At 41.7% G+C, this 24,829-nt stretch overlaps 1 protein-coding gene across 2 annotated transcripts in view; it reads left to right on the top strand.

Moving 5' to 3' along the window:
• Positions 1-24,829, top strand: part of Ptprb (protein tyrosine phosphatase receptor type B) — a 113,150-nt gene that overhangs the window by 35,452 nt on the left and 52,869 nt on the right. For both annotated transcript variants that reach the window (XM_028877960.2, XM_028877959.2), the window contains 6 exons: positions 5,806-6,084; positions 7,031-7,288; positions 9,183-9,446; positions 11,389-11,658; positions 14,453-14,713; positions 21,299-21,565. In XM_028877960.2, the coding sequence (XP_028733793.1) occupies positions 5,806-6,084; positions 7,031-7,288; positions 9,183-9,446; positions 11,389-11,658; positions 14,453-14,713; positions 21,299-21,565 (1,599 nt within the window). The remainder of the gene's footprint in view (positions 1-5,805; positions 6,085-7,030; positions 7,289-9,182; positions 9,447-11,388; positions 11,659-14,452; positions 14,714-21,298; positions 21,566-24,829) is intronic.

The following is a 24,829-nucleotide window of genomic DNA, read 5'->3' as shown; positions in this document are numbered from 1 at the left end:
AGACATATTTGTTCCCAGCATTTCAAATGAGGGAAAATGTGTGGAACCCTGTGTGGAACACAATACATGCCGCAGCAAGGCTCACACCAACCAACCACTTTCTCTGAAGTGTCCCCCATGGGCCAGGGCCACCCTTAACTCTCTGCATGGCCTCTTACCACAACTCTGAAAAAAATACATATCACTAGTTCCCTCAAGATGAGGAACTGAGGAACAAGGGGACAGAGTACCTTGCCTATAACCATCCTTGTGATAAATGCCAGCATTGGGATGTATCCATCTATATGTGATGCCAAAGTTAGCCACCTTGATAATTCATCTTTTTTCTGTTTATTCCTCTCACGTATGTCTCCAATTCACAGATTGCTAGCCTTGACCAGCACTTAATGAATATTTAGTATTTGATACTATGATCTGCACAATAATATGGCAGTCTGTGCCATTGTTAACGATGTGGCAAATGATTGTCAAAAATGTTGCAAACTTCCTTCAAAGTTGTTAGTGGTGTACAGGTTCCTTGCGGCTGAAGTTTACATGAAATGTAAATCTAATGTCCAGCAACCTGATGTATTGGCACAACAGTATTCTATATTCCACATTAACATAACATATTGCATCACCCTTAAAGTGAGCAAGAAAACTGACTATAGCAGTGGTCCACATTTTTCCTAATGCTGCGACCCTTTAATACACTTCCTCATGTTGTGGTGACCCCCAACCACAAGATTATTTTCTACTGCTATTTTCATAACTGGAATTCTGCTACTGTTGTGAATAGTAATGTAAATGTCTGTGTTTTCTGATAGTCTTAGGCAGCCGCTGTGAAAGAATCTTTCAACACACACCCCTCCCAAAGGGGTTGCGACCCACAGGTGGAGAACTGGGGCATTATAGTCAAACAGTAACAACAAAGGAAATTCTTTCCACAAGAAATGTATTGAGTGTGCTGGAGACTGTGGGACATGCCTTTCCTGTGCTAATTTTCTCCTCGTTTTCAAGAGCATGTAGCAGGAATTATTTGAAATTATTACTCCACACCCCCCACATAATTTCCATGAAAAAAAAAACCTCTGATTATTTTATTTGAATCATTGACGTCCATTCCAGTTTATATAAAATGTCAAATAAATGTTGCTTGCAATCCATCAAGCTTGCTACCGACCTGCTTTTAAATAAGAATGATAGCTGTCCTGGTTTCCGTAAAGCTACCAGAACTTGGCTTTGGGTGCCCAGAGATCTCCTGAGCTTGAGTGAGACCCTAAAGAGAGATACAATTAGAAAGAAGAGCACTGTCTAGAACCAGGAAAGCCTTGAGTGCCTGTGAGGAAACTTGGGCTCTGCCTTGAAGTGGATGCTAATGAAGATCTTGCTGCTTCAGTGGGGTGCGGATGGAAGCTGGGAGAGGCACACACAGGATAAATGGGCAATAGTGGAAGGAAACCCTGACATAAGGAAAACACGTAACCATCTCTTGCAGTAATCCAGCACAAAGTGATAGGACCTCGGGTAAATGCACTAAAACAACCAGAGAAAGGAACAGAGAAGGAAAACACTTCAAAACTCAATGGGGCAACGCCCTTGAGAAGCCAGCATCCACTCCAGGGCATGATTCTGGCTGCTGTTTTATGTGTCCCTTGCCCACACCCTCAAAGCTCATGCTCAGCTCTGTGCTACAACCACTTCTTCATAAATTCCCTTTTGGCTTCCTAACATGATAATCCATCAGTAGTTCGAGGGAGCTTCCATGGGCCTAGAACTAGACATAGGTTACTTGCGTTGAATACGCCATCAACTGAGGAGATCTATAGACACGACTGTCATTTCCATGAACATATGTTTGGTGGTGGTTACACTGAATATGCAATTCAGGGCAGCATTTCCCATGCTGGGAAGAACACACAGTTTGCACTGGGTGTCAGAGGTTTGGTTGGACTTCCTCAGGCCTAATTCGCTATGTCTAAGGCTTGTTGTAAATCATGGTGTCCTACTCAGATATAACGTAAGTCCCAGATAGCTGTCAACACCAATGCATAGGTTAGCTGCACTCTTCTGGGTTTAGCTTTATTTCTAAAATAGATTCAGCCATTTCCAATTCTAAGCCTAGAAATCCTTGTAGCAATAAACACTAATGTTTTTCAGTAACCTCACTGGTAAGAATTATAGGAATTAAATATTACTTGCATTAAAAATACAATTTTCTCCTTTCCAAGCGACTTTTTTTTTCTCTTTTTAAGGAAAACATAATTCATTTTGGCTTAGGAATTTTGCCAAGCTTTGTCTTTTCTTTTGAGAACAGAAAAACCGGATTGGTGGTTATTTAAATGAATTGTCAAACAATGTTAAAATCCTTCCCACAACATACATACATACATACATACATACATATAAAATTTGGGGATGGGGGGACTGGAGAGATGGCTCAGCAGCTAAGAACACTGACTGCTCTTCCAGAGCAGTTCATGAGTTCAATTCCCAGCACCCACATGGCAGATAACAACTGTCTGTAACTACAAGATCTGACACCCTCACACAGACGTGTATACAGGCAGAACACCAGTGCACATAAAATAAAAATAAATAAATTATTTTTAAAAAATTGGGGCATGCAAGATGGCTCAATGGGTTAAATTCTTTCCATGCAAACATGAGGACCTGATTCAGAATCCCCAGAACCCACACACACAAACACAGGCATGGTAACACATGTCCATCATCCCAGCGCTCCCAGGGCAAGTTGGGAAATAGAGAAAGGATAATCCCAGGAAGCTCATGGGCCAGTCAGCCTCTTGTGTGTAGTGACAGCCACAAAGAAAGCCTGTCTCCAAAAATAAGGTGGAATACAAGGGCACCCAAGGTTGTGATCTAACCTCTGCATACATGCCATAGCATGCCTGTGTACCAGTACACACACACACACACACACACACACACACAAACATGCATACCCATGCAAACATCTCATACACACTGATAGACATCAAAGAAGCCTGCACCCCAGATAGAAGCCTATGATTTATATCTCCTATGGAATCAAAAATGTATTTAATACTGTGAAGTTTCTGTTGGGCTTAGATTAAAAAGAGTTCTCCAAATCCTTTAGCTTCTGCAGCATGCCGAGCGGCCGTGGATCGCTGCCAGCACTGGGCTTTATCACAGCACAAATGGGGTTTTAAGGGTTTGTTTCCAGGGCAGGTTCTCGCAGCCCAGGCACTTCCCAGTTTCATTGTTTCTTTGTGCTGCCGGATGTACAAAGGATCGACTGTTTTGTTTTCTGGCTCAGAGAGATTAGATGAAGTCCGCATTTCTGAAGTTCAACCTCTCGGCACGCAACCTGAAAATTCATTTTTTTCTCCCCCGCCTCCCCCTTTGGTACAGCTCCTATTTTGCAGGTTATGTATATTGAGATGATACTGGTCGTAACATTTTCTTTCACCTTTATCTGGCTTGGTAGTAGGCATAGATGGCAAGATTTATCTCTTTGGAACTGGCACTGGGTGAAATTATTCCTGTCTCCCTTGCCCTTAAAATGCTACTTCAGTGAGAATATTTCTGCTTGGTCCTCCTGGGTTGCTCTTGAGGCTTGCTGGCTAGTGGAATCTCATGGTGTTGGATACCTGATTCTTGTCATTCAACTATAAACCCTGTGTGAGGAGAAATTACCTTCCTTCCTTTTGATAGGGCATCTGCTGTGTGGGATAGAAAATTTAAATAGCATTACCCCATCACCCTCCCCCCAAAACCCTCTAGTTTTTCAATTAAAAAAAAAAACTATGAATAAAAATCGTCTTGGGGAAATTATTTTAACTTAAGAGTTAGAAAATTAGTTCCAAGATTTTACCAAGACTTTTTATTTTAAATAACAGAAGCAATTGAAGATATTATCAGCTTAGTTTGCAGAATTTTTTGTTTTCCTTTTACCTCCTTGTTATCAGTGATTCAGAATAAAATGTTTATTTCTTTGATAAATGAGACAGAAATAAGATTTTGTATTATGTACCCATTGCATCTGAGTTAAATCTCCTCTATACCTGATTTGCTCTCAAAACTTCTTGGAACTCTGGTATTTGTAATTCTTCTTTCTTATTCTTCTTCTTATTACTATTATTATTGTTGTTGTTATTACACTCAGACAAATAGGGAGAGAGAAGTTTTCATGGAGTACCACTCACTCACAGTGTCACATGAGTGCTATGCAATAGAGCCAAGATCTGAATGCAGCTCTATCTAATCCCAAAGTTCATGTTCTCTAGGAGTCTATGTCACTGGTACTGTGGCAGATTATCAGTGAGTAATAGGACCCATACAGACAGCTGACTTTAAGCATTACAAATTGCCCAAGTATAGAACCACCAAGCCCTAGAGCCAGATTCAAAGTCACCAAGTGTTAGAACTAGAACCTATGGGTGAACACAGGGGTCAAAACATAATGTGAAGTGTGCTTGTTTTCAAAGCTCACTGGTGCTCTGGGACCTCTCTCTGAGATACTGCCTTAATTTGCTTATCAGCTCTTCTTTGTATTTTTAATAATTATTGGTGTATCAGTGGCATATTTAAATCTTACTGAATGATGAATTCATATAAATAATAGCATAAAACATGAAGATTTTATAAGCTACATTACCCATATGATATCTTGTTTACCCATAGATAGTCCTAGGAACTGTCTGGCCACAAATGACATTTGAGTACAGAATGAGGTTAGCTTACTTGTTGGAGTTGTGTTATTGGCAAATGGGCATCATCTTTTAATTGCACTCTTATGAGTACATCTCTAATGCTTGGTGTCATGAACAAAATGCAGCCCATCAGGAGGTGGATAAAGCTGAGGTCTGCAAAGCTATGCCACTCAAACAAATGGCCTGACTTATAAATTGCCCCCCACTATCTCCTTCTGACGTTCAGGGCCAAGAACTATGCAGGATTGCTAATGGTTTTCATGTGGATGTTTCTCAATGGGTCTGGCCTCTGCGCGCAAAGCAGGGACAGACTGATTTCACATGTTTGACTCCTCACCATACCTAGTGAAGAGCTGCTCATGAACTGCTGTGGACCCAGCACCCAAGCTGGTGATACCGTCCTGACACAAGTTCAATGGTGGAGATTCGGCACAGGGAGAGCCATGCTCCCCAAACTGACTCTCACTTTGAGAAATGAGATGAAGTGAATTGTTCAGTGCAAAACACTGTCGATCTCATTAGCTCTAGGGTCCCTGGCAACTCCAGCATGCCGCAGAACTAAGATTTTAAAAATCTAAGGATATTTGGTAATCCCAGCTAGTGAGAGCATTGATTTTGGTAAGCAACTCTTATTTTAGAATCAATATCAAATCTGTGTCTTTTGTGATCATCTAATAGCTAAATGCTACCCAGATTTACATAGGTAAATAGCACTAAGAATCCACAACCCAGGAAGAGGCTGAGTACAAATTTCCAACTCTTATTATCTCTTAGTAGTTTGTATTTTCTGGTTTGATCATCAGTAATAAATCAAGCACAGGCTGTATCCCCGTCAATGTCTAAAAAACATACTAAACTTGCAAGTCAAAGAAAACATTGATTGAGATTTCAAGGCCAGACCTACCTTAAGGACTTATCAAATAGGAGTTCACGTCACTAATGGGTAAGGGAGCCCTGTCTTTGAAAAACGGAACACTGGGTTTGCAAGTATGGCAACATGCCAGATATTTTCCCCCAGGTAGCGGATTCTTTAAATTTTTAAGGAAAATGAACCTGGGCTGTGGCAGAATAAACAGGTTATTTTCAAAGCCCTCACGCTGCCTTCTCTTTGATGGTGTTTGCCTTGCAGATCCCTTGCCTCCTGCTAGGTTTGAAGTCAACCCTGAGAAGACAACTTCAACTACCCTGCAGGTGCGCTGGACCCCTTCTTCTGGCAAAGTCACCTGGTACGAGGTGCAGCTGTTGGATGATAACAGTCAAAAGCTACAAGAGGTCCAAGTTCAAGAAAGTAACCCATGGAGCCAATACACTTTTTTGAACCTCACTGCTGGTAGTAATTACAGAATGGCCATCACAGCTATTTCTGGAGAAAAACGTTCCTTTCCCGTATATACCAATGGGTCAACAGGTAAGATCTGTGTCGTCTGTGGTAAATAGTCTACGATAATCTTGTTTTTGTTTTTTTTTTCCTTCTTTCTGATGGTGCTGGGGATGAAACCCCAGGGACCCCTGCATGCCAGGTGAACACTTCCCAGCCCTCTACGGCACCTTCAAAATGATATGTTATCAAAGGAAATGGAACTATGCTACCCACCATAAGTGAATAAAGTAAACAACCTTTTAAAAGGAGGTTATAATGGAGAGGAGAGTGGACTGAGCATAGGGTGTGTCAATGTGCTGCTACCTGGCTAGGTGATCTTAAACAAGTCATGAGATTTCTCGGAAAACAGAGTTTTCTCTTATTTAAAATAGATATTCCCTACAGGCCTGTCTAACTCAAATCCAGGAAAATGAGATTTTCTGCCTCTTTTTCCAAATTGGCGTCACAAAATGTATTTTTCCTCTTTTGTACATTTCCACAATACCAGGTTATGATGTCTTCTAAATACTCCCGTGTTTAAAATAAGTTTTTGCTTCCTGGATATGGCGAAAAAGAATTCATCTAGTGTCCCCGTGCGTCATGATATCACTCCCAGAAAGTGCGTGGCTTTCCTGTAACTTATTCTCCTCTCGCTTTCTCTTCCCATTTTCACCTCCTACAGTTTGTTCCTTTATCTCCCCTATTTATTGTCACTGGCAACAGTACACTGCATTGGCCACACCCACCTTCATCTCTATAAAGCAGAGGAGACAAAACAGGCAATGTGTGATGTCCCTTTAGCCCTTAAAGCCTGCGGACTTTATAAAGGTGTCTAATGAAGGTTCCAGTGAACTCTTGAGGACCATTACTGACTATTGCTCTGATAAAAATATAAAGAGAAGTATAAATAAACATGTAAATTAAAGAACTATGTCTATGTCTTCTACAAGGGGTTTACAAATGACCCTGTGGATATGTGTTTTTATCCCACTAGTACCATCTCCAGTGAAAGATATTGGCATTTCCCCCGGTCCAAATTCTCTCCGAATTTCCTGGTCTCATGGCTCTGGCAATGTGGAACAGTACAGGCTGATGCTCATGGACAAAGGGACCTTAGTTCAAGACAGGACTGTGGACAAGCATGATACTTCATGTGCTTTTCATGGACTGACCCCCGGACACCTCTACAACCTCACTATCATCACCCTGGCCTCAGGACTCCAAAACTATAAGTGGAAACTAGTGAGGACGGGTGAGTTCCCCTTCTTCAGCTAAGCAAGAGCAAAACCCGAATTGAGTTTAAATAGGGGTTGTTGTTTGGATAATGGTAATGGAGGACAAGCTGAAACTCATATGAGTTATAGAAAGACTTTAACATACCTCCACTTTACTGAAGAAAAATGAGTCTCTTTTATTCCAAAGTTAAAGCTTGCCCATGGCAGCATTTTAAAGCTGACAAAGTTAGTTGCTGATATGACTCAAATTCCTCCATTTAATACATGCCTAAGGCTTCCTACTTCTGACTCTTAAATAGGCATCGCTTATCTTTGGGATCACCCGCAGTGCGTTGGGGGTGTATAGAGAGACACGGCCTTTTAGGACAGTTATTTCCAAAACTGTCTACCCAAAAGAACATGATGTGGGACCCAGTCACATAACCAAACCTCCACTGAAAAAACTAATTGATGCTACTTATTAATGAATTGTTCATTCACTGATTCATTTAGCCAATATTTACTGAGTGTTAAGTATATGTCGAACACTACAGGTAGACATTCAAGGTAGACAGTGCCAGAGTTCTCGTGGAACTCATTTGAATGATCCTAATTAGTGTAATGTGTGGATAAACTTCTCTTTGTGAGTTATCTCTTTTTAAAACAAACTGTAAGATAGGGAGTACCTTTGAAATTGCTCTAGGAGGGGGAGTATCTGGAACAAAAGGAGGCTGTGGAAAAAGATACTGGAGACCCAGACACATTCAAATATCTTTTCTAACACACTCCAAATATATGAAGATGTTCCTAAGAAAAATGCACAGGATGTCTTAAGAGATGTTTGTGAATATCAAGAGCAAATATAGCCAGACATACGCTTGTAATCCCAGCACTCAGAAAGCTGAGGCAGGAGGATCACACGTTTGAAGACCAGCCTTGATTATAAAGCAAGTTCTAGGCCACCCTGGACTGGAGAGAGGGAGAGAGAGACAGAGACAGAAACAGAGAGTGACAGAGAAAGAGACAAAGACAGTCTGAGAGAAAGAGAGAACAAGCAAAGCACACTTCTGAGCGTAGTATGCAAAATCACTGTTCTACACTCTTTTACTGAAACTGCATTCGTTTATATTATGCATAAGGCATAGTTCCAGCATGCGTAAGAGGTAGGAGAAATATTCATCACTGCTTATTTCTTGTCATGAGCTTTCCTTTGATGAAAGAGTAACACAGCTCTTTATCATGACTTAATATAAAAGGTATTTTAGTGGGTTTGAGAGATGGCTCAGCTGTTAAGAGGACTTGCTGCATTTTCAGAGTTTGGTTTCTAGTACCCCCATTGGGCAGCTCACAACTGCCTGTAACTCCAGCTCCTTGGATTTAAGGTCCTCATCTAGCATCTGTGGGCACTTGGACACATGAGACATACATTCACACACACGCACACAAAGCCTTTTCAAAATTATTTTAGCACACACATTTTTTACAACTACCAACTAATCCACCTATTTAGTGTGCACTTGATGTTATTAAATGTAGAAATACACAAACACACTCACAAAGAAATGAAGTAGATAGCAGACCTCTTTGTGAATTCTATCTAAAGCATCCCAGAACTGCAAAGGAATACGGAAAGTCTTCTAACCAAGCGTTATTTGTCAGGAAGCAAGGAGGCACAGTGAGATTGATGGAGAACTGTCCAGTATTCTGCAGGCAGCTTCCCAAGTTCCAGCCAGAATTCAGGCTCCTGACTGCAAGATAGTTTTCTTGCCATAGCATGGTCTTTCTTGGGTTTCCAGGATCATTTTGTCTTTCAAGCAATTTTCTCTTGATCAAAGGGTATGTCCTGCAGGCATTAAAGTTTAAGTCAGAATGTGGCCGTAGGGAAGGCAAGAGATGAGGAGTAAAATGTCTTTTCTATTCATTGCTAATCAGCTCCTATGGAAGTCTCAAATCTGAAGGTGACAAATGATGGCAGTCCGACCTCTCTGAAAGTCAAGTGGCAAAAACCTCCTGGAGATGTAGAGTCCTACAACATTACCCTGTCTCACCAAGGGACCATTGAGGAATCCAAAACATTAGCACCTCATGTTACTGAAACTCAGTTTAAAGACTTAGTTCCTGGACGGCTTTACCAAGTTACCATCAGCTGCATCTCTGGTGAACTATCGGCTCAGAAGATGGCGATGGGCAGAACAGGTAAGTCAGCCTCCAAAATATTCTTTGGTGGCCTCGATCGTTCTCAGATATATCTCAGAATAGGACAAAATAATGTAGATGGGAACTTCTTCTCCTACCTGGGAAGTGGGGTCTTTATAACCAAGGACGCCTATAGAATAGAACCCAAGCACAGAGTAAAAGAAAGGGTTAATTACATAGTTTGTCATTGAAACAACTGTGCTTGGGTTCCCATGTGATCTGCACGTTTTCTCTGCTCTCTGCTTTCTCATTCCACATCACCTAAGTAGCACAAATGTACAAGCACCAATGTCAACAGAGAGAAGATTTCTAGTTCATTCTTATAAAAAGGCCAAGTTGGCACTTAACTGTGTTTCCCATAAACAATTTTATGAATTGATGCTCTGAACAGTTATCTTGTTCTTTATTTGACTATATCACTGGATTCCAAACCTTGGACACTGTTAAAAGGATCGTGATGTACTACGGCTTTTAAGACAAGGTTCTGCAAATTACACCCTATGGGCAAACGCACTTGGTGGCTTGTTTTTATATTTCTCTAAATGAAAAGAGGGTCTTTCCAGGGTCATGTATGTAGTTCAATTAAGGTTTGCTTGCTGACCCTTGTTTAATAGATGTTGCATTTTAACCAAAGACTAAAACACACAGAGAGAGAGAGAGAGAGAGAGAGAGAGAGAGAGAGAGAGAGAGAGAGAGAGAACCCTTTAGAAATATGTGGTGGCGCACGCCTTTAATCCCAGCACTCGGGAGGCAGAGCCAGGCGGATCTCTGTGAGTTCGAGGCCAGCCTGGGCTACCAAGTGAGCTCCGGGAAAGGCGCAAAGCTACACAGAGAAACCCTGTCTCGAAAAAACCAAAAAAAAAAAAAAAAAGAAAAGAAAAAAAAAAGAAATGCTAATGGCTTTAGTAATTTCATGTCAGGCCCTGTATAAACACTTTGCATTTATTGCAAGAAAACTGTAAGCTAAGAGCTGTGCTGTTAGTATAGACATTGTACAGATGAACTAGAGTGATTGAATAACTTGTTCATGGTCATCTGGCCAGAGGGTTCTGGAGCTTGGCTTTAAGCCAGGTGTGTTCAATTTGAGTCCAAGCTCAATGTCATTAGAGGTGTCAAGTAAGAGCTATATGGCCGACAGGGACCAAGAGCAACACTCCCCTTCAGAAGATCAGTAGATGCTTAGTGGAAATGGCCTTGCAGCGGAACCTAGAAAGTGTAGACTTCCCGGCAAATAAAAGGGGGAAAAAAGGAATGTCTGTGAGAGAATGAATGATAGGAACAGAGGCTCAGAAGTGGGAGGAGCTCGGGAGACACAGTTCTGCAGCACACACCCCTGAACACGCTAAATGGGACAGGGAAGGAGGAAGGGTAACTGCAGGGAGAAGTCAAGGGTCGGTCTAAGAGGAAGACAGTTCTGAACTTGAAGAGACGTGGATGTAAATGAAGGACCTGGGGTTCCATTTGTTGATGTTTTTTAAAAAGAGGCTGAGTTGTTTGTACTCAACCATGCCTAAAACCATAATGCACGAAGGCAGTTCTTTCCAGTTGCGATTAAACACATTAAGAATGTCTCATGACCACAGCATCTAGTTAGTATCTTTTTCAAAAGATGGTACATTTGTCACTGCCCCCACCACGAGATGCAACGTCAGTATGATCTCCAGGGCTGGCAGACAGGCAGTGAAAAACAGCATCACGTCTCTAGGCTGTGAACAGTGCTGCAAGAGAGTGCCAAACTGTCCTGTTACAGAAATGATGGCGCATGCATTTCTTGAAATGTCAAATGTCTTCAAAATGAAGAAAGAGTACTCACCTGAGGTGCACAGATATCTGAAAGGGATCCACGGGTGTACAATAGCAGACAGGGTGTTCTTTATATATTGCTTCCCATGAAAAGAAAATGAATATTCTTAATTTTGGTTTTCAATACCTCCTTGTTTAGTTCCAGAAAAAGTGAGGAATCTGGTTTCCTACAACGAGATTTGGATGAAGTCCTTCGCCGTGAACTGGACGCCCCCTGCTGGAGATTGGGAGCACTATCGTATCCTGCTCTTCAATGACTCCTTGGCGCTGCTCAACGCCACTGTGGGGAAGGAGGAAGCCCACTATGTCATGGATGGTGTGGAGCTCATACCAGGAAGACAGTACGAGGTGGAAGTCATGGTTGAGAGTGGGAACCTGAGGAACTCTGAGCGCTGCCGAGGCAGGACAGGTAAACAAACATGATTGGGTTTGTGATTGACAGAAATTAATTCATTCCCCTGCATCACATAACCACAGACCTTGTATGTCTGTACTCCCTCAAGGTGAAGTATTACGAAGCTAACAGAGTTTCAAACATTTAATTTTGTCAAATTTGAACATCAGGCCTCTTGTCCACTGGTAACTCCATTATTTCATGAAAGAAAAGACATTTTAAAGATGTATTTTTATGATCTTTAAACTGTTGACGGGGGGGGGGGGGGGGGGGGGGGGGGGGGGGGGGGGGGGGGGGGGGGGGGGGGGGGGGGGGGGGGGGGGGGGGGAGGTTATGTGCTCCTGAGTCCAGTAGAGGGCAGAAGATCCCAAACAGCCCAAGAGTAACAGGAACCTATAAAATAGCCCCACAGGACCTTGTAAAATCCCAACCTGAGTGCTGGGAACTGAACCCAGGTCCTGTACAAGGTCCTCAGCTTAACCACTGAGCTATCTCTCCAGCCCCAAGAAAAGACATTTTAAATCACAAAACAATAGGCAAGACACAATCTGAGGTGAATAAACACTGGCGTCTAGCCTCATTGGCACAATTCTCTGGAGAAGCCCTCCTCCAACTTTGATTTTTTTTAAATTTATTTCATGCTCAGTTTGCTTTCAGATTACAATATTCTTTTTCTTCAGTTTCTTCTGTGCAACCTCGTCTCCTAGTTTAGGAGATGTTCTTACCTGATAAGGTTCATGTCCATGTGGCTGGAGGGTGCAGAAATCTGACTCTGAGCACTGCATATGTAGCAGAGCATCGTCCATGCTTGCCTGAATCTACAGCAAAACCCTCAACCGTCTCTCACTGTGCGCTTCTAAACGTGAGCTGCAAAGCAATTCAACACTCTTTTGGGGCCACTGGCCCAGTGTCCTGCCCCGTTGTTTGGCCTGGACCCTGCATATTTGTACGGCTGCAACGACTCACGCTGCTTCTTTAAAGTGACATATTTCACATACTTGATTTTTTTTCCCCAGAAACATATACCCTTGATGGCCTGAGTGGCTTTGCAGATATCCTTAGAGTGAATACAAAAAATTTGAACCCCTTGATTTGCACAATTTTTTCCCCAGGATTTTCTGGTTTATTAAAATAGCAAACAGGTGAAACGTCTGTCTGATTGTTCTTTATCAATACAAAATCGGGAGTCCGACATTGGAGTGAGAACCTGAATGATCAGAGAAGCTGTGGAGAAGCCACCCGTGACCTCCCACCTCTCCCGCTGTTCCTTCATCCAAAGGGGCTGAGATACTCTCTCAGCCCTCCTTACTTCCTGTCTCCTATCTGCCCTCAGTCCTCCAAAACCTCTATGGTTAATTTGGGTCAACTAATGGCTGACTCCACTCTGTGACTCAGAGCGGACTTCACTGTCAGAATGCGATCCAAGTGTCGCCTAACAGCAAACCGTTCTCACCGGCCACCATGGGCCACAAAGAAGAGGAAATTTCAAGTCAAATTGTAGTTGTATGCAATTAACTCTTTTAAAAGTTGGCTTCCCTAGCTGGGAAGTGGTGGCACACATCTTTAATACCAGCAATTGGGAGGCAGAGGCAGATGGATCTCTGTGAGTTCAAGGCTAGCCTGGTCTACAAAAGGAGTTTCAGGACAATCAGGGCTGTTACAGGAAGAAACCTTGTCTTTTTTTTTTTTTTTCAATTTTTCTTTATTAAGAAATTTTCTACTCACTCTACATACCACTCCCAGATCCTCCCTCCTCCCATCTCCCAGCCCTCACTCCCAAGCCACCCCACATCCCCACATCCCCCAAATCAAGATTTCCCATGGGGAGTCAGCAAAGCCCAGCACACTGAGCCTAGGGAGGTCCAAGCCCCTTCCCACTGTACCAAGGCTGTGCAAAGTGCCACACCACAGGCACCGGATTCCCAAAAGCCTGCCCATGCACCATGGACAGATCCCGATCCCCCTGCCTGGGTGCTCACTAAACAGTTCAAGCCAAACAACTGTCTTCCATATCCAGGGGGCCTAGTCCAGTCCCATGGGGGCTCCACAGCCACTAGTCCACAGTTCATGGGCTTCCACTAGTGTGGCCGGTCATTTCTGCATGTCTTCCCATCATGATCTCGGTGTTCCCGGCCTGCAGAATCCCTCCTCTCTCTCATCAATTAGATTCCCGAGGCTCAGCCTGGCGCCTGGCCATGGATCTCTGCATCTGCTTCCATCAGTCACTGGACAGAGGCTCTATGATGATAGTTAGGGTATTCTCCAGAGTAGACCAGTCCAGGCACCCTCTTTAAAAAAAAAAAAAAGGAAGAAGAAAAAAAAAATTTTTTTTGCTTCCCTTTTGTTTTGTGGAACCCATATTTTGCTGTTAACAATGTCTTCTAGATAATGATAGCATCTTTTAAAGAAGTGGAAGAAATTAAGATTCTTTTAAGATAAGGGCTGCCCTTCCTAAGGTTATTATTATTCCTCTCCAGTTGCCGTCCTCTTCATGACAGAGCAAGGTCCTCTCAGAAAGAGAAGAACACTTGGTCTTTCTAGGCATTGAGAGTAAGAAATACTTCTCACTCCACTTAAATACTCAAGCACAGTCTATTCATTTTAGTTTTATGGTCACAGGACTTTGTTTAATGATTTCAAAACAAGGATTCATGAGAAGAGAGAAACTCTCACAGCTGGAGAGATGGCTGAGCAGTCAAGATCTCACCCCACTCCTGCAGAGACCAGAACAGATGGTCTCTAAAAATTACTAATGGCTGTGACTGGATCAGTGACCCCAAGTCTCAATTGATTTTTTTTTTCCCCTCAGTTCCCCTGGCTGTCCTCCAGCTTCGTGTCAAACATGCTAACGAAACATCACTGGCCATCACGTGGCAGGCCCCCGCAGGTGAATGGGAGAAATACATCATTTCACTGACTGACAGAGACCTCTTAGTCATCCACAAATCACTCCCCAAAGATGCCAAAGAATTCACCTTTATGGACCTGATCCCCGGACGAAATTACAAGGCTACTGTCACCAGTATGAGTGGAGATTTAAAACAGTCATCTTCAACAAGAGGAAGAACGGGTAATAATATTCACCATTTTTACATTTTTATGAAGGTCTATTCGCTGAAATTTGCAGATATCCATTAAGTGCCTAGTATGCCTGTTATGTACTTGGCATGACATTAAGACCCTTCCTATTGTATTTTCTATCTTACCAAGTTTCTTCTTTTGCTTAGGTATATCTTAGTAATCGGAATACAGTAGAGAATGCCCTTGCCATGAAGTTTTATTGCAAAGGAGAACAGAAAATGGGGCGCTGTGGAGAATAGGGAGTACAGTAGAAAATATTATTTTCAATGATTTAAAAGCAGGATATGTTACGTTGATTCTAATAGCTAAAGGAAAAGAGGATGTTGATATTGTCAGGAGGGGGGAAAGTGTTGTCACCCAGGGAGGATTATGGGATCTATGGTACAGGGAGGGAAATGGCTCTAGGAAAGAGAATGGATAATGTAGCGTCAGTGTCACTGGGGAGAGAGAATACCTGAGTACCGGTGCCTGCAGGTGCAATGCTGAGCCCTGCTCTTAGAATTCCTGTCCTTGCCGGGCGGTGGTGGCGCATGCCTTTAATCCCAGCACTCGGGAGGCAGAGCCAGGCGGATCTCTGTGAGTTCGAGGCCAGCCTGGGCTACCAAGTGAGTCCCAGGAAAGGCGCAAAGCTACACAGAGAAACCCTGTCTCGAAAAATAAAAAAAAAAGAATTCCTGTCCTTTTCTCTGTAGGGGGCAACCAAGACTGGTGTTAGTAATCTATACGCTCTGGATAGTCTGTACCACCCTTCCCTCTTTCTTCAGCATATATATATATACATATATATATACATATACATATAGTATTATGAGTGTTTACTTGCATGTATGTATGTGTGCCTGGTGCCTCCAGAGGCTGGTAGAGAACGTCCTGTCCCCAGGAACTGGTGTTACAGATAGTTGTGAACCAGCCTGTGGATGCTAGGAAGCAAACCCAGGTCCTCTCCAAGAGCAGCAAGTGTTCTTAGCTGTTGAGCTCTCTCTCCAGCCCTTTTATTTCTCCTTGTAAATTGTACCTCCCCAAAACATGGCTTTCTGAAGTCATGCTCTGTTTAGCTCTCCTTCCAACGTAACCACCTGTCTGTCCGTCTTTCTTTCCTGTCTCAGAAGTTCCAAGTGAGAGGGTGGAACTTTATCCTGAAAGACAGTCTTTAAATTCTCTATTGAAGAGTCCCGGGGACAAACTCTCTCCACTTCTGGTGTGTGTGTGTGTGTGTGTGTGTGTGTGTGTGTCTTTATGTAGCTGTCAGTTTTGCAAAGCAGTTTCCTGTGCTTTTGTCTTGTGCTGAGAGATATTTTTCTATCAGGACACTGCAAGTATTTTTCTAGTTTCTCTGGCACTTATTGTCTCTGTTAGAAAGCAGGCTTCCAGTCTAGTTCTTACTTTCCCATGGGAAGTCCCTTTAAGGCCGCTGCTCTAAGCCCCGCCCCCTTGACCTCTGGGGATCCGCAGTTTCAGAGGAGCGATCTAGGTACAGAAATCCTTTTGCTCCTTCACCTGAGATTTGTTGGGACTTCTGTTCTTTTGGATTACTGCCTTTTCTCAGTCCTGGAAATGTTCAGCGATTGGCTCTCCAGTACCGTCGTCTCTGGCCACCTTTCCATTCCCCATCACACACAAGACACACACACAAGCGTCACAGTTCCACATCTTTACTTCCTGGTCTGCAGTCTGCATGATTTCTTCAGCTGTGTGTTTCACTCCTGAATTCTTTTTCCAGCTCTCTCTGGTCTATTAAATTCGGCTATATTTCTGTTCACTTTTAAATATTCTCTTTGGTTTTCTCCTATCTCTATATGTTATTTTTCCCTTTGGTTAAATGTATACATACACTCACATACACACGTTGAACAAGATATATGTTTTAGTTGTACTCTTTTATAACTATATATAAATTTACATGTTTGTTTTGCATTTTGTCCATCATTATACTGAAATCTGAACTCCTCAGAAGTCAAAGAATATTGTCCGTTGATTTTTGCTGCTCTTTGCTCATAGTGCTTTATTCCTTTAAATGTTTCTCTCTCTCTCTCTCTCTCTCTCTCTCTCTCTCTCTCTCTCTCTCTCTCTCTCCTTCTCTCAGCTTATATTCCTGGGAATCTTATTCTATGACAGCTCTCCAAGACTTTCGTTTGAAGATGCATTTCAGAGTGAATTTTCATTTGATTCTTCCATGTACCCAGGACTGCTGTCAACTCAGACCTAGCTTAACTTAATTAGCCGATGGGGTGGGGGCGGGGCAGGTTTGAGCACCCACATCGGGGAATTCCAGTTGTACGCACATGGAAAATATCCAAGGTTAAGAATGCTTAAGAAGGCTTGGGTTTTAGATCTGTGGCAGAGACATGTCCCAGCACATATAAAGTCATAAAATCAAAAAAAAAAAAATCTCAAAGGAATTTGTTTCCTCCCGTAGATGCTAAGAAGGCTGCCGTGGTGTGGGAAGTAGAGAAGGGATAGTCTCACAGGATGTAGATGTAGTTCTAGGTAGGCTCAGCCATCAGCTCTCTCAGCCTGAGAGAGTCTTACACTTTACCTCCCATCCCCAGGATCCCCCAGTGCTGTAAAAACCAAAGGGTGAATTCATGTCTGAAACATTCGCCTAGGGCAATGGTTGGCTTCAGTTCTTCAATGGCCGGTCGCTCACTTACCAGCCTCTGAGAATGCCTTATATGTTCCTGACATTCTTGTTTTATTTTTCATCCAATATGTGGGATCCGTTTATTGGAGTGATTCTTTTTCATGGTAAACAGTCTAGCATAAAGCTGCAAACGAAAGCCCAAGGCATTGTTTCAGACACTAATATTTCCATCACCCCTATTGCTCATATTGTTGGGTGATATTGTAAGTGTAACATAGTATTTGTTTAACTTTGCAGGGAAATGTTGGTCTCTTTCCTGCAGCAATTAAAGCACTTATTTTCTTATGTTTTGAAGTAGGGATCTCACTATGGTGCCCAGGCTAGCCTCAAACTCGTGGGTTCAAGAGATCTTTCTGTCTCGGCCACCCCATTAGGTAGTCCCTATGGGACTATAGGCATATCATGCCCAGCTAGTTTATAAAATTTTACACTTCTATAAACAATGTATGAGAGCTCCAGGTAGCACATGGTATTGTGTCTGTCTGTGTTTCTCTTTATCTTAAAATTAAGCCATTCCAGTAGTTGTGTTAGTGAGAGCTCACATCTAATGACTTGAGAATCCTTTCCTATGCCTTTTCACTATTATCTCCGTTAGGGAAGTTTTTTTTTCAGAGCTGAGGACCAAACCCAGGACCTTGTGCTTGCTAGGCAAGCACTCTACCATTGAGCTAAATCCCCAACCCACCTTTAGGAAAGTTTTTTGCTTTCAGATGTCTTGCTCACTGTTCAATACCATTGTTTGTTTTCTTAACAAACAAATGTGTATGTGTACATATGTGGTATATGCATGTGTGAGCTCATGTGTAAGCCGGTACACTCACACACATGAGTGACTGTGTGGAGTCCAGAGGTTAATGTCAGGCTGTCATCTTGCATTTTTTGTCCAGGTTTGTTTTTTTTTTTTTTTTAATTACGTTGGTTTGTTTGTTTTTCTTTGTGAGTATGTGGGCAGGGACACATGCCGCAGCACATGTGAGGTGATCAGGAGACAACGTGTGGGAGTTGGTGCTCTCTCCTCCTGCTGCATGAGCCCCAGGGATGGAACACACGTCGTCAGGCTTGCCAGCAAGTGCCTTAACCTGCTGAGCCGCCTCACCAGCCCGCACCTTAATGTTCGGTGAAACTGAAGCTCAACCAGAGCTTCAGCTGGCCTGGCCGGCCAGAGACCATCACAGTGCGCAGTACCACGCCTTTTTGTTTGTTTGTTTGTTTTGTTGTTGTTTGTTTTTGTTTTGGGTTTGTTGTTGTTGTTGTTGTAGCTAGAGTTTTCCTGCCTTGCCCACAGTCAGGACAAATCTTTCTCACCCACCAGTCCCACAGCCGCTCAGACCCAACCAAGTAAACACAGAGACTTATATTGCTTACCAACTGTATGGCCGTGGCAGGCTTCTTGCTAACTGTTCTTATAGCTTAAATTAATCCATTTCCGTAAATCTATACCTTGCCACGCAGCTCGTGGCTTACCAGCGTCTTCACATGCTGCTTGTCAGGGTGGCGGCTGGCAGTGACTCCTTCTGCCTTCCTGTTCTTTCTTTTCTCCTCTCTGTTAGTCCCGCCTATACTTCCTGCCTAGCCACGGGCCAATCAGTCTTTTATTTATTGACCAATCAGAGCAACACATTTGCCATTCAGAACATCCCACAGCATGTTGTTGTTTGGTTTTTTTGCTTGTTTGGTTTGGTTTTTCGAGACAGTGTTTCCCCATGTAGTTTTGGTGCCTGTCCTGGATCTCGCTCTGTAGACCAGGCTGGCCTCGAACTCACAAACATCCCTCTGCCTCTGCCTCCTGAGTGCCAAGATCCTGGTTTTTACATAGGTTCCAAGATCCCTACTTGCTCCGGTCCTCAGGCTTCACCCACAAAGCCAATCGCTCTAGCCCCACAAACAAAAGTTTTTTGATTTCTTGATTCTTACACACAATTTGGAAACACGGTGTTGAAAATGTTTTCTTCCGGTGTGGGGCTCGTTTTCTTATTACTGAATTTAGTGTGTTTTGGTGAGTGGTGGTGCTTAATTTTGACGTCTGAAATGGTCGTTCATAGACAGTGCTTTTGGTAGCACACTCGAAAACTCTGCCTAACAAAGGGTCACAGAGACTCTTCCCTGGAATATTTATAGCGTAGACATACTGTAGGCCTACAAACCGTTCTTGCATTACATTTTAATTAATTCATATTTAACATTTTCATATTAACATAACATTTAATATTAATATAGGTCAAGGTTTCTTTTTCATATGCACATCTAATAATTCCAGAGATATTTGTTGAAATGCTATCCTTCTTCACTAAATTGTCTATGAATCTTTCTAAAAGTTAGCTATATATATATATACACATATATATACATACATATATATGCATATACACATATATACACATATGTATCTATAGCATAGATACATATCTATACACACATACATATATGTATGTGTATATAGATGCATATGTACATATATATGTATGCATATATTTATAGTACATATATGTATGTGTGTGTTTGCATATGTATATGTACACATATATATGTATATGTGTATGTGTATATACATATATGTGTATGTATATGTGTATACATGCACATATGAGAAGTAAAGGAACAATAATTATCAAAACAGTTCAAACAAAACATACATACATATGTATATAAAGGGAGAGACAATATATGTATATATCCATTGATCTTTTTCTGGATCTTCCCATTCTTCCATCTTTTCCATCTTTTCCATTCTTTTCCATCCCTTTATATGTCTGTCTGTCCTTTGCCAGTTTTATCTATACTGTCCTGATTACTATAATTTTCTGGTAAAATTACCTGATATTTCTCTTTCAACTTCATTTCTGTGATTACTGGGGCTTTTGAGGTTTTATTTTATTTTGTTTGAACTATTTTGATAATTGTGTTCCTTTACTTCCCATATAAATTTTAAATCAGATGGTTCTAAGGATCTATGTATGGTAACACTTCCGGCCAACATGTTTGTGTCTTAATACAAAGGTTAATGAACTTTGTGAAGGGAGTCTGCTAAAGCTCTGATTATTGTAAGTTAAGAAAGAAGCACAAAGAGAACCAGCTTCAGTATCTGTGACCATCAGCTGATGGATGGGTTAGAAGTGGCCATAGTTGATAATTTAGAAAAAGGTCACAGGCTTAGAGGTGAGAGAGCCCTAGCGTGGATACCTGGATGGTTATTTATCAAGCTGTGGTGTAAGCTAGAAAGCCTATATTCTATGATCTTTGGTCTCCTCATTAGTAAGAGAAATATGAAATCAACTTTATAGACACTTATGCATATCAGATAATATAACCTCTAAAACGCCTTCTGCTCTAACTGAAAGGGAGTAGGCATTCACTCCTTAATATAATTGTCATTACTATTTTATATATTCTATAGCCTATATTATTACAGCATTTTCGTGAACAATAACAATAGCCCTTTGGAGGACATACTCATAAGGAAGTGACCAACTTGCTAGACCATAACTTAACCACCAGCTTGAAGGTACCTTTGCCACCCAGGAACAGTCATTGGTTCTGGTGGATTACAAGGTTTTGTGTTCTTATAGAATAAGCATGGATAAGATCATATTAAATAAAAAGGTTCTCTAATGAAGCAGCCTTTGTTATGTAAACTTCAAAGTCAAAGCTCACTAAGAAGCATCATCATCTCATTATTAGAACTTAACTGACTTTGATCGAAAGTTGTTGAATAAACAGCTGGCTGAAGTGACTGAACCCTGTAGAGAAATAAATGTCCATATGCCACAAGAAACAGGGTGAAAAGCCCATGCCAAAAACAACAACAAAAACAAAACAAAACAAACAAAAACTTGGTTTTTTTATCCATAGCACTTTGATATGTCTCTATTTTGACCCCTCATTCTTATACTACCTTGGGGTGATGAAGCATAATGGTTTTTATTATCTTTTTAGTGCCTGCCCAAGTGACTGACTTGCATGTTACCAACCAAGGGATGGCCAGCAGTCTGTTCACTAACTGGACAAAGGCCTTAGGAGATGTGGAGTTCTACCAAGTGTTACTGATCCATGAAAACGTGGTCATCAAAAACGAGAGCGTCTCCAGTGAGACCAGCAGATACAGTTTCCACGCTCTGAAATCCGGCAGCCTCTACTCGGTGGTGGTGACGACGGTGAGCGGAGGCATTTCTTCCCGACAGGTTGTGGCGGAAGGAAGAACAGGTAAGAAATGCAGATGCCTGTTTGCAACTTCCAAATACAACAGTATGTGGAGCTGCCTCCAACGGGAAGTTTTTAAACATCCTGAAATCAGGCCTCTCTGTTTCCTTCCTTCCTTCCCAAAAGCCAGGTTTCCTTACACACAGAGGTACATGGTATGGAAAATTGGCTGAGGCATGAGGACTAAGAGAGAATACTCAACTTTCTTATATTTCCAATAATTACATCAAAGCCAGAAAAATATTTCAAGTCATGGTAACCGCTGGTGCCTGAACTTAGCCCTACTTTTGGGTTGGTTTCCTTTGAAACGGTTTTGTTTTTCAATTAAAGTTAAACAAGTAATGTTTAAGTATCTTCCTGCACATAGTCTTATTTTCAAGACATAGAAGCAAGATGATATCTACTTCACACGGTCAAAATTGAATTGATGTCATTCTCAAGTGGCATATCTAGAATCTTGCTAGGTTGCGCAGTTTGGATCTGAACTCTCTGGCTCATACCAGCCTCCTGCCTCAGACTTTCCAATAGTTAGGACAACAGGAATATACCGTTGTACTCCTGTAACAGTCACATATATATTTTATAAGCAACATCATCGAATGCTGAGTGGGAATGCCACCCAAAAAAATGCTCCTGGCTTCCAGTGTTCCTTGTCAAATAAAACTGTGAGCTAAGATGACAAGTAAGTGTCACTATGGTTACTGTGTCAGAGAAGCTCAGCACCGAAAAAGCAAGTGGAATTTTTCTACATCATACATTGAAAGCACATAAAAGTAATAACGTATTATTTCATATATTATATGAAATTTATGTTCCAGTTTCTGAGCGGAAAAAAAAATACACAAACCCAATTGAAGCTTCGATAGCAATGGTTAAACTCAGAATCAGTTCAATAACCTTGACCTCTTCATTTTATATAATTATTATAAGTTGGATTCAGGCTTCTCTATAAATCCAATACTCAGATACTAATTATCAGTTGTGGTGTCATGGAAAAATCTCTTTCCAAAATCACCCATCTCACCTACTTAATTAACTGCTTGCGTTAATTTTCAGAGGAGCAGCTAAGAAACTGAACGCATGTCTCTTGGTCTTAATAGAAATTCACTGATACATCAGTGATACCAGTGCTCTCTTTCTGTGGCACTAGACTTAGGAAAGACACCTGTGTCTTTCTTGATACCTTCTTTCTTCTCTGGTGAGAGTTACTGGCACCATGGCTCAGTGTAGTATAGTTGGGGTGAGGACTGAAAAGCTGGGAAGGCCTTTGCATCCATCTTCCAGTGAGTTGCAGCCTGTGTAAGTCTGGTTAGACCGACTTGTGTCCCGCCACACAACGGCGCAATGCGGTTGCTCCTGATTAGACAACTCCATTGATTGATCCTCCTCCAAGTAGAAATCAGGGGTCCAGGCTCCTACTACCTGACAGTTTCCTTCCTCCGGGTTCTCACAGCTCTTTCCACCTCTGCAGAGAATAAAGGTAGAGATCGGACATGGCCTGGAAGTGATTAGTAGGGCTGGAAGCAGAAGTGGCCTTTCCACCCACATTCCACTTGACATAACTGTTGCGTGGCTATGGCTAGTTATATCTGACTGTAGGGGAAGCTGAGACATGTGGTTCTAGATGAGTTTTAAGAGGAAAGGAAGCAGTTCATGAGCTTAGTCACACTCTGTCCCAGGTTAATTTCTATTTTAAACATCACAAAGAGCTGGCAATGGACCTAGGGATAGAGCATTTGTTTCACGTACACAAAACCTTGGGTTTAATCCCAGTACCACCAAAAGAAAAACATTACCACAATACTAATAAATATAGCACAAGGGCTATCCCACCCATTATAATGTACCAAAATAGTATAGTATCTGATATAATTTGAAATCAGTGAATATTGGGAATAAAGGGGACTTTATATTATAAATCATTTTTATTCCTGTATTTTAAGCATAATCAGAAATATCACTATTTGGTTCATGATATGCAAAAGAAGCACTCATAAAGTATATGAGAAAGTCTATGAAGGATAATTATAAAATTTTGAGAACAAAAATTATGAATGAATGTTTGTTAATTCAACTGTTGTCCTAAGAAAGGGGAAATAGAATACTGGGCTACAGACAATGACTGTGTATACACAATGACCAAGGATTTCAGAAACTTCCTAGATTAGTACAATTTTTACACAGCACATTATAAAATAATTCAATGACCAAAGCCATAATAACCACTAGCATTTCTTCAAATACTTGATATATTTCTCAATATCCAAATAATTTTGAAAAGTCTTATTACACCTCACACAAGCTTCCACAGAGTTGAAGCAGGCACTTGAAAACCTCTCCAGCCTAGATAAAAAGGTAGGAACTGAAATTTAAAATATCAGATATTTTGGCTGGGCAGTGGTGGCTCATGCCTTTAATCCCAGCACTAGGAGGCAGAGCCAGGCAGATCTCTGTGAGTTCGAGGCCAGCCTGGTCTACAGAGTGAGTTCCAGGACAGGCACCAAAACTAGACAGAGAAACCCTGTCTCAACACACACACACACACACACACACACACACACACACACACACACACACACACACAACACATACATTAGATATTTGACCAATCTAATCCCAACCTAAGGAAATAGTCACTCTAGAGAAATACCAAATAACTTTTGTATCTATTTCATCTTAATCAAGTGAGTTACATTTTTTGGGGGAAAAAACTCCTGATAATTCTATCTCTTCTAATGGACATATGGACAGCTCATCAATTGTGTAAGATGGACTTTGGGCATATTAGATCATATGGACACTCAGGTTTCACCAAGTCCAATCCTGTCTTTTATGTGCGATGCCGTAGCCCTGACAATGATGTGAAAATGGCCAACTAAAAGTTAAACAGCCCCTGATGAACACATCAGTGTTGCCTATGTACGCTGTGAGAGTTCAGTCTGCCACCACCCAAGGCAGTGCTATGAACTAGGTCCTTATCTCCAACACATAATGAACTTCTTACTCAATACCCCAGTCACTAATCTCTCATTTTCAAACTGTAACTTAAGCCATCTATCTCTGTCTGTTCCACGTTTATATACCTGGAAAGTACAAGTTTCTTGGCAAATGTTTGTGGTGCTGATCTCAAACTGATACAAGCAGAAGATAATCATGTCTGACCTCAGAAAGATGGTTTTCCCAGCTCTAACTTTCTCTGCCCTGTCTCCAGATGGACAGGCTTCCAGGATGTGCTTTTAGGCTTCTGGCCACTAGAGGGCAGAAAAT

The sequence above is a fragment of the Peromyscus leucopus genome, chromosome 18 (assembly GCF_004664715.2).
Source record: "Peromyscus leucopus breed LL Stock chromosome 18, UCI_PerLeu_2.1, whole genome shotgun sequence".
In the NCBI taxonomy this organism is placed as follows: domain Eukaryota; kingdom Metazoa; phylum Chordata; class Mammalia; order Rodentia; family Cricetidae; genus Peromyscus; species Peromyscus leucopus.
The sequence above is the reverse complement of the archived record's forward strand: the minus strand, read 5'-3'. Positions and strand labels throughout refer to the sequence as shown.